Source organism: Dreissena polymorpha, chromosome 10 (genome assembly GCF_020536995.1).
Source record: "Dreissena polymorpha isolate Duluth1 chromosome 10, UMN_Dpol_1.0, whole genome shotgun sequence".
NCBI classification, from domain to species: domain Eukaryota; kingdom Metazoa; phylum Mollusca; class Bivalvia; order Myida; family Dreissenidae; genus Dreissena; species Dreissena polymorpha.
Window position 1 is genome coordinate 89,628,353 of NC_068364.1, and position 10,862 is coordinate 89,639,214.

At 35.6% G+C, this 10,862-nt stretch overlaps 2 protein-coding genes across 2 annotated transcripts; both read left to right on the forward strand.

Moving 5' to 3' along the window:
* The first annotated feature begins 6,083 nt into the window (after positions 1-6,083).
* On the forward strand, positions 6,084-7,706 carry LOC127849321 (uncharacterized). Its single transcript, XM_052382041.1, has 5 exons — positions 6,084-6,171; positions 6,427-6,440; positions 6,647-7,057; positions 7,154-7,307; positions 7,486-7,706. The coding sequence occupies exons 1-5, from the start codon at positions 6,165-6,167 to the stop codon at positions 7,704-7,706; spliced, it is 807 nt and encodes a 268-aa protein (XP_052238001.1). The 5' UTR covers positions 6,084-6,164.
* A 1,644-nt stretch (positions 7,707-9,350) lies between these two features.
* LOC127849322 (uncharacterized) lies at positions 9,351-10,429 on the forward strand. The gene is made up of 3 exons (XM_052382042.1): positions 9,351-9,362; positions 9,452-9,925; positions 10,284-10,429. Exons 1-3 carry the CDS (start codon positions 9,351-9,353, stop codon positions 10,338-10,340), a joined length of 543 nt encoding a protein of 180 aa, XP_052238002.1. The 3' UTR covers positions 10,341-10,429.
* Positions 10,430-10,862: the final 433 nt, after the last annotated feature.

Consider the following 10,862-nt stretch of genomic DNA (forward strand, 5'->3'; position numbering starts at 1 on the left):
TAGAATAATGATGTTTCTCTTTGGTCTGTCTTGTATGATGGTTGACAGTCTATTGTAGAAGTTGCCCTTCTCATCTTCTGTACTGTCGTTTGTTGGGGCGTATTACTGGATTATGTCCATGTTGATCCTCTTCTTCTTTGTAAGGAAAGAGGCCGTCATGATCCGAGTTCCGTGTGCCTCCCACCCGATGAGCGCTCTCTGTGCCGACTTGGAAAGCATTAGGGCTACTCCCTGGGTGTGTGCTGCATCCTCCTGCTCATGCCCCGAGAACAACAGTAACTCACCGGAAGTCAGACGCTTCTGCCCAGAGCCAGTCCATCTTGATTCACTGATCCCTAGGATGGTGAGGTAGAATTCCTCATCTCTGCGGCCACGTGTGCTGTCTTCCCGGTCTCATACATGGTTCGGATATTCCATGTACCGATGGTGGTAGTGGTCCTGGTGGTTATGATGGTCTTCGGTTTGATGGCTTCCAGTTGACACTGGCTTTCACCGTCCGGCGTCATACGTCCTCCAGCTGGAGGTCCACCTTCTCCAAGGTCCGTGATGTCTGTTGTTATTCTGTTTGGCGTTTCTGTAGCAATAAGGGTTCAACAGGGTAGGGTAGCTAGCCCTACTCCCAACCCTCCTCCTTTTTCAGCGCGGGCTTGGGACCGTCCTTGGTGACGTTGAAATATAGACAATACGATATCTAAATGTATAACACCATTAATCAGAGTATTGTCGTAATATGCCCTTGCACCAGGAATACATTTATAAGTTACAAGCATGAAAAGCATGACAAGCATGTAAGACTTCGGAAGATGTGTATTTCTGCCAACGCTATATGAAGTCATCGTGGCATTTTCAGATCAAGTTCCTGTTGTACACCCGTGCGAACACCAACTCGCCACAGAGCGTTAGTAAAACTTGTCAGGGCATACAGCAGTCGCATTTCTCAGGCACCAGAAAGACCAAGTTTAATATTCACGGGTACCGGAGTGGCCACAAAGATCAGTGATGGATCAATATTGCTCGGCCATACTGAAGAAGTGCTTTCACGTGCTTAAGTGTGAAAATCGACGGATCAAAGCGCTAATTTTATTTCGAGACCTCCCTTTAAGTTTTGTTTAGCAATATTTACTGAATTATGTAAATAATATTCTAACTAAAGCTAAATTAAGATTGTATAAAGACAATATTTTAGAAAAAAACTTTTTTTTCTTTAGCGCATAGCGTTTATTAGGAGAGATTGGTTGGTAATTTGGCGAATGTCAAAGAAAGCCTTTGTTTTAATTTAACTTGTTTTCTAGCCCAGCTGGCAACTACGTTAATTCCACCACGTGTTTTGCTTTTTGTGACTGTACACAAAGTCAAACATATTAGGTACGTCCATGCGATAGATCGCTCGAGATCTACACAGCGCAGCCTGTTTGAGAAAATATTCAGTTTGCGAGATGCACGTTCTATTGAAATTATACTGGACAATGTAAAATATAGATTTACGTCGACATTGCTCAAAGAAAGATTTACAGTGATCGAAACTCATACATTTGTTCCAATATTTTGCACGCAATATTCCAATATTCCCCTTTTCTATATTGCTACAGATTATTTGATATTGTGTGTTTATGTCACATAAAGTTAAAGAAGATTTATGAACGTTTGCGTATTTAATGCACAGGAAGACACAAATGTGTTTGCTGTGGACTGGTCGAATGGAGCTGACAACTTCAATTACTTGGAGGCAGCGGCGAATACCAGGGTCGTCGGTGCTCTGATTGCGCAATTCAAAACGCAACTTCACACAACTGCTCATGCGCAATATGGCGACTTCCATTTGTTTGGTCACAGTCTTGGTTCCCATATTTCTGGTTACGCCGGTGAAAGAATTCCGGGTCTCGGTCAAATTACCGGTCTGTGTACATAGTAAAGCAATACAACATTATTGTTCTTCAATTATTATAAATCGTGTAGAAAGCGTTTCATCTTATACTCCCTTATATACATTTACAGCGCCTCTCTTACCTATGCACTTTCTCAAAGGATCCTCCAGGTACCCTTAAACATATCACTATTAGTGAACGTGTTCGATGTTTTGTTCTATATATATATTTATATTGTAAACATACACATTTACATATGCTGCCCCCTTTGTATCGATAAAATTTGTTTTCCAAGCATTAAAAGGATCTTTTCACAGATTTTGGCAGATATTGAAGTTTGTCATTAATTACTTTATATTGATAAATGTAAATTATTGGATCTAAAAAGCTCCAGTAAAACCAAGAAAAAAATTAAAGACAGAAAAAAGTAATCCTCAACTGAAGTACGGACCAATGTCCCCTGAAGTTAAAGTCGAACGCTTAGATCACTCGGCCATCCGTGCTCATTCAATAAGTGATGTAGTTTATGCTTTATATAAGCAATCGTCGTAGTGTGACAAAACATAACGACAACAACAGAACTCTCCAAATTCTCCAATCGTGTTGCGGTGCAACGCTTAATAATTTTCAGAGTTTTTATTTGTCAAAAGATGCATATAATGGCTATTTAAGAGCATGGTAAATGTTCAGTATAACTGTTTCATCACAAATATCATGACTAAAACGAAAATTTGCGAATCTGAAACCATTTTTAAAATAAATTTTGTCAATTTACCAAAACGTGAATAGGCCCCTTTAATCTAGAACAAGTCAAGTATTTTGCCAGTTATCTTTCGCTTTTGACCCACATTCATAGTCGGCTTAGACATTGAAAAAATAGGTATTCTTTCCAAGTTTCATAATGAGTAATACATGTACCCTTAAGAGTGGTTATCAGGCTTTTCTTAGACATGACATGGTGACCTAGTTTTTGTACGCACAAGACACAGATTAAAGAAAACTTTGAAATTAATATTTCACCTATTTTCATCAAGATATTTGTACATATTTTTTGTAGATGGGTAACAATATCTGTTTTAAGATAACGCATGATGTCCTAGTTTTGATCGCATGTGACCCAGAATGATTGTGTGCATTGATATGTCAAGGTATACATTCTTAGCGGGTGTCATCAAGATTGAGTCATACTGTGGCCTCAAGAGTGGTTGAGATTTTTCCAAGATTTGACCCGTTCACCTATTTTTTGTCGCATTGTTCCAGATTCAAGCTCGGTCAGGATAATTGCCAATACAAATATTTAGACCAAATTCGATCAAAAATTAGCCATGAACGTGGCCTCTAAAGCGGTAACACATTTTTTAAACAGATTTCACCTGGTGACCTAGTTTTTGGACGTACGTGATAAAGATTCGAACTCGGCCTTTATATTGTCAAAATAAACACTGTGACCAAGTTTTATCACGATTATGTCATAAATGTGGTCTCTATAGTGGTAATGATGTTTTTCTGGGACGCAGCTGTTTTCACGCATGTGACCCAGATTCGAACTCTGCAAGATATTTTCTAAATACATATTCTGATGAAGTTTCATCAAGATTGTATAAAAATGTGGCCTGTAGAGTTGTAAACCACGCAATACAGTGACATACAGTGATCACAATAGCTCAGGTGGGCGATTAAGTTTTTTTTGTATTTTGAACATGCAGTTTGTCTGCAGTGAAACATGACACACAAATTACCGCAACTTTCTATGTTCACAGGATTTATCACTGAAGAATCTGCTTATTTTCAAGCTATAATCATCGTTAAGAAAATTCCAATTCATAATTTGCCGCTTCTTAAGATCTGCGTTTTCATTGATACGTCCTTCAGTGATCATAGAGCTGTTTGTGTGATCAGAATTAAAAGAACACAAATCAGAGAATAAAGGTAGAGTAATTAACAAAGTACAATTTTGCAATAATGCATCTACTACTTAAGTATTCTCTGATAATTATAAATTATCTGGAGTTATTTACAAACAGTTGTAATGTTCTTGTTTATAATGGTACACATGTGTAAAAACTCAGCAACTACAAACTACGGCTCATAGATAAATGACATGCTCATTAATTCTGCTGAGTTGTTTGAAAAGCAATGCTAGACAAAAGATATGCACACTATCATTTTTTACCTTAGATTTAGTGACAGGTACGTGTGCTCGACTCCGCCCCAACATTCTCATCAATCTGATAAAGTATTTGAAAGGACTGCTATGCTGGTAATAGCTTTGCTCCAATATATCTAGTCGACCTTTAAGCGAGCGAAATACTGGATAATAATGATACAAAAATGACATGCTACTGATGAGAGGATCATTTGTACGAATTGATTTCCGAATCCCGTCATGCCTGAAAAGGGTCGGATATCAACATATAATGCCTATGCAACCTTCGACACGCGGAATCAATCTTCAAAAGTACATACCGTCTTGATATGGAAATCATATGCGTAATTTAATTTGAATAATCATCATGCACAATAAAGTTACCATGTGTTTACATTATTTGGCCTTCGCTATATCCACACACAAGTTATTCACACACACGTTTAGTACCCACTGTGCACTTAGCCGTTAAGCGAGCCATTTCTTTGTGCGAGAATTGCATCACCTTGAAACAATGATCATGAACATCTTTTTATATATATATATATATTTACATTTTAGGAATCTTCGCAAACATCAATTGTCTACTTCGACCCTAAAGCCAGCATTATGGTTGTTGCTTGAGATATATCATCTTGCGTGATGATCATTTTGAAATCCTACATGACACAAAACGATTGAACTTGATATCTCCCTCCCCCCCCCAAAAAAAAACAACAAAACAACAACAACAACAACTTCAACACCGGAGTATCAGTAGCAGTAGGAATGACATTTGCATGAGGTACTACTTTGCGAATATGCACTATTGATACCTGCTGTGTTATAATGTAACATTCTCAGTATTTATGATTCCACTGGATGAATACATTGAACAAATGGAACATTGTATTCGTTTTGTTTCATAACAATAATCTATACATTATTATGTCTACATGAAAAAGTCGGAATATGCAGTTTTGATATGTCTTTTTTGTAAGACAAATACCGTAAATATCAGCCTAAGAGGTGTATCGATTGAACCATTCTGTTTTACAAATAATGGCGATTTTCCACCAAGGACATTTTATATAAAACATTTCAATTGGAGGAAGATTCAATTTTGAAAGCTTTTGAATTTAATTAGTTTTGAGCAGCAATATAATTGGACATTTTTAAAGTATACTTTTTAAAGAATACTGTTTTCATTTGTATTATTAATGTCTGTAAGTCATAGTGAAGTGCATGAAATGTGCACAACTATATCTGAGACATCTACAAAGCTTTAATACTAAAAGAAAAAAGGAATTCTTAAGAATAGGCTCTATAATAGACAACGATTGATTACATCATAATTAAGTCATGCATGTAGCACCCCATACTCGTTGCAGAAAAATAGTAATATTTAATCCTAAAAAACATAGACAATGAATGATTTACTTAGAAAAATGGAACAACACCTGCGTAGAAAGAATATTTGATAATAAATCTTGACTTGTGTGTATCAAAGTGATTGGCATACCTGTTTACATAGGACAAACCACTAAACAACATAATGATTTTTTTTTCAGATGTCCTTCAACACTGTAGTACTTTTAAACTGTGCATACAAACATACACATGAATGCACATTGCTTTCTTTTTACATTATATTTTATTTGATAAAAAGTCACATCCAAACTGTTTATTTTAAACCGGTGTGAAAGGTTTTATAACTCTTATATCTTACGAAATAGCTCTTCTATTTCAAACAATTACCCGTCCATTGTATCAATTTGGATATTATGAGCATTGATATGATCTGTATACGTATTTTATATTCACTATGTTTTAGTGTGTATTATTAATGGACAGTATTGTGCTTTCTTTTAGACAATTGAGTGCGCATACAAAAATGTTTTGTCAGCAATAGGCTTCTATATACTTTAAACGCTGTGATCTGACGTGCGTAGACTGTTAAATTTATCGACCCGTTATATGTCATTATTTAAAGTCTGTATGAAACATTCTTATTCTAGTGTTTCAGTTCATGTTGTGTCCCTTCTGAAGCGCATTAACATATAGTGTCTTTCAATAAATAAGGAAAACACAAGCGATAATCAAATAGGAAATAACAAATTAAACTGGACTAAAACAAAGTGTTTTAAGCCGTTGAACTAAACCTGTTGTGAAACATGTCAGGTATGTTAAATACATTTATTATAAACCTAATAAAATGGGTTTTCCTTGAAATTGAATTTAAATTAATACACGCAATTATCCGATTCGAGAGGTATTATATTTGTGCACACAACTGCACTATTTATGGCACGTAATTGTAAGTTAACTTGGATTATGACGGGGTCAATAACATTCTCGATCGTGCCTTATATTATGTTTAAACACCAAAATATGTTGATTTAAACGATGTTCAAACAAATACGTTGTCTGTTGCAGGATCAGTGCAATTGGTAAGTTTAAAATTCATATTAACACGTCATTCATATAAAGTAATTTATCAATACATTTCCAAACATATCATGTCAGTTTTATTTGAGCTTAAAGCGTGGGTATATATAATATGCTATTCAAACTAAAATTTACTTGTAAGATATGATTAACATGCTTAAATCTGTCGGAATTACAACCCTGACATGTTAATTATTTCTTGTTTCAGCGCCTTCAACGAATACCGGACATTTTACTGTCTCTAGCCGAGACACTCAGCGTTGATTCGCATATAAAAGATAACGCAAAACAATTGGTAGAAAAACTAGCAGGAACATGTCAGCAGTTCGATACCATGATTTGTAATGAATTTAAAGACGTGTTTCTGCAAATGAAAATCCTGTTTACAACAATGAATGCGGATGATGTTAATATTCCTAAACTGAAGATGGCTCTTTTGAATGGTTCATGCGCTATTGTCTCAATCAGGGATAAACTGATGGCCATACAGGGTGATGTTCATCAAGACATTGAGACCTGCAGAGAGACAGTTAAAAACAAGAAGGGCGAAGTAGCTGTATTAGATATCGAAATAACTTTAATGGAGCAAGAAGTACGCCTACTACAAGGGGAAATATCGGTAAGATCTTGGAGTATCTCTTTCGTTTTGTTTGAAAGGGTATCAAATACGTGTTTGAACGCATGATTCACCATATTTAATGGTTAATGTTTCTAGGAACTGAAAAACGAAGCACGCTCATTGGCAGACTCAGCTAAAAGGAAATACGACGAAGCAGTTGAAGCTAAACGTTCTGCTGAAAAGCACAATTTAGTGGGTGGCCTTGGACTGGCGGAAGCTTTCACGGGCTTATTGCGTGCAACAGTAATAGGTTGGCATTTTATTGCATATCTTCAATTTGATAAGTATTTGTTCTATTGCATATCACCATTCAAAACCAGCATATATCCTTCATTTATTTTAAGCTGTATATTATTTCAAATGATTTTCTCTTATTGTTTTCGATATCAATCCTTATAAAACGATACGTTTCTTTTCTTATTTTTAAGGTGGTGGCAGTTTAGTTGCAACCGCAATTGGCGTTGCAGTGGCCGGCGCATCGCTAAAGGAAGCATCCGAGTTAATGAAACGGTATATCCGTGATAAAGAAAAATCCAAGGAGAAGGATGATGAGGCGACGAAACTTCAGTCTGCGGCAAATACAAAGCAACAAACGATCAATGAAAAGCGTAACAAAATTACGACAGCTAATTCGGATATTAGTAAGTGAAACTTCAGCTACGCCACCATGAAATAAGCTTTATTTTAATGTGGTCTTTTATTTATGAAAAAGAACCAATTGCCAAACAGTGAGACACACGGCAAATGTACTAGACACGACAAGTACACCACAAATACACAAACCATTAATACAACTGGGACCATCGGTTGGCAAGGTCGCTGAAATTTATGGAGGAGTTATCTATCAGATTAAACGAGAGTTATCTCTCAGATTAGTAGAGAGTTATCCATATGATTGACACGTGATGACGTCATACTTAAACAAAGCTAACAATTAATTTAATTACAATGGTTCATAATAAAATTTGAACATAAAAGCTTTTAAATTGGGCTTAGATTTTCATTTAAGGACACATTGTGTATAAAATTGAAATATTATCATTAGTTTAATATATAATTATTATATATTTGATATTTTAAATATGGATTACCATATCAACATAATGCATATGCTACGATGCGCATTTTTTAAAGAAACTTTTCAATTACAAACATGGTAGTAATTTTGGCCTTGCGTTAAAACATGCTATTATATGTATGTATAATTTATACAGATTGCTCAGTTAATTTACATGTTCTACTTTACAGTCAGGCTCAACGAAGATGTGGTAAAGCTCCAAACAATGATTGACTATTGTTGCCCTTTTATTGTTGATATGAACCAAGTTTTAAGCGTTTTTCATGTAAAAATTATATTACTTCAATAAGCGTTACTCGAGAATAAAACATTCTCTGAACAATTTACTGCAATGATATTGATCGTGCTAAAACAAAGTGGACATAAACTATCTTCCGCGTTAAACACTCGTCTTGTTCGTGTCAGAATTCCCATAGAGTTTCGTGATAGAACGGCAATTGTTCAAGGCATTGTTCTTGCCTTTCATTTATTACATACTATGTAGGCCTTGTATTTTCATCAATTGAAAGATGAACATAAGCGCATTGAAGACCCCTTTAAGTAAACAAATGACATTTTTACAGCTTGTATATCAAAATAGTAATGCTGCTACAGTAATAATATTATGTATACGTATGTGAACTTGCGTAACTTGGATGTTGTTTATTCTTTATCAACATCAAGTGTTTTGTATATAAAGTGGAATGTGAGGGCGTAAGTAACTTACGAACACATGTCTAGTTTGCATTTGCTATTCACATATTGACGTATGATTTGTTTTTTTTAAATATATACAATACGATTGAGAACTATCAGGAACGTCCGGTTTAATCAGGGATTCTGTTTAATCAGGAATTCGGTTTTAACAGTGTTTTATACAGGTTTAACTGCATCATAAATACGCGTATCATAATAGAGATTCAACAAAGAGTGTTCATAATAAAACTAATTTCAGTACTATACCTGTATACTAATAATATTCCGTTTTATGTGTATCTTTATAAAACTTTTATTATGAACAGGATGCTGAAACAACTTTGAAAAGTGTGCACGTACATTCAGCATCGTTTACTGTGGCACAGGATGCGTGCAAACGTAGTCCAGAAAAGAATGCATCGTTTACTGTGGCACAGGATGCGTGAAAACGTAGTCCAGAAAAGAATGCATCGTTTACTGTGGCACAGGATGCGTGCAAACGTAGTCCAGAAAAGAATGCATCGTTTACTGTGGCACAGGATGCGTGCAAACGTAGTCCAGAAAAGAATGCATCGTTTACTGTGGCACAGGATGCGTGCAAACGTAGTCCAGAAAAGAATGCATCGTTTACTGTGGCACAGGATGCGTGCAAACGTAGTCCAGAAAAGAATGCATCGTTTACTGTGGCACAGGATGCGTGCAAACGTAGTCCAGAAAAGAATGCATCGTTTACTGTGGCACAGGATGCGTGCAAACGTAGTCCAGAAAAGAATGCATCGTTTACTGTGGCACAGGATGCGTGCAAACGTAGTCCAGAAAAGAATGCATCGTTTACTGTGGCACAGGATGCGTGCAAACGGAGTCCAGAAAAGAATGCATCGTTTACTGTGGCACAGGATGCGTGCAAACGGAGTCCAGAAAAGAATGCATCGTTTACTGTGGCACAGGATGCGTGCAAACGGAGTCAAGAAAAGAATGCATCGTTTACTGTGGCACAGGATGCGTGCAAACGGAGTCCAGAAAAGAATGCATCGTTTACTGTGGCACAGCATGCGTGCAAACGGAGTCCAGAAAAGAATGCATCGTTTGCCGAAAAACATCTCCAGATTTTAAAGGTGAGTGAAAATAAAACCCAGCAATTTAAGGGGTTATTGTCGTCGTTTGTTAGTGCAGATTGAATCACGCTTTATGTCCACCTTTGTCTATAGAGAACACACATTTAATCTAGTTAGAATAATGATCCTTCAATTGCAATATGCGATAAATATTAATGAAATCCTAATTTCCTATAAATTTTAATAGAAGGTATATAAAATCCCTGTTTAATGTCACTTCATTTAAGATTCCCTCAGTTTGCGATTCTTAACGTAGGCAACACATGTAATATTGAAAAAAAGTGCATCGTTGCTGTACTTTATTGTATATAAACATTTAAATGTGTAAATTATTATATGATTTATTTTCGCATGGTAGAAAAAATGGCAAGAGATGAACCTGCTTCCTCGCCACCGAGGGATACAACCAAACTAAGAAATGACTAATATTATAAGAACGCTATTTAAGACGCAAATATGGTCAGCATAACTGGAACACGACGTGGAACACAACGCCAGTGAAATTAATATAATTTCTTTGTACATTCTTGAATCTTTGTTATTTTTAGACATAAAGTCATGTGTTATTCATCCTTTAAACATATTAGAGACAAAACTCAGTAAAAAAAGGTTATGCAGATTATAAAATTAAAAATAGTAACGACACTGAACGAATAACGTAGTTATTGAATAACTTGATATTGGGTCATAGATCTCGTTGTGTATACCTACGCGCCGAATAACGTCGTTGCCGCAAAAACAGATTACAAACATGAATTTCTCTTTCACAAACTTATCTTAGTTGAATTGTGCTAAAAATATTTTGTAGTATATTTAGATAGGTAATTAAGCTTTCAAAATGAGCTGTTAATAATCAGATGATATATATATATATATATATATATATATATATATATATATATATATATATATATATATATATATATATATATATATA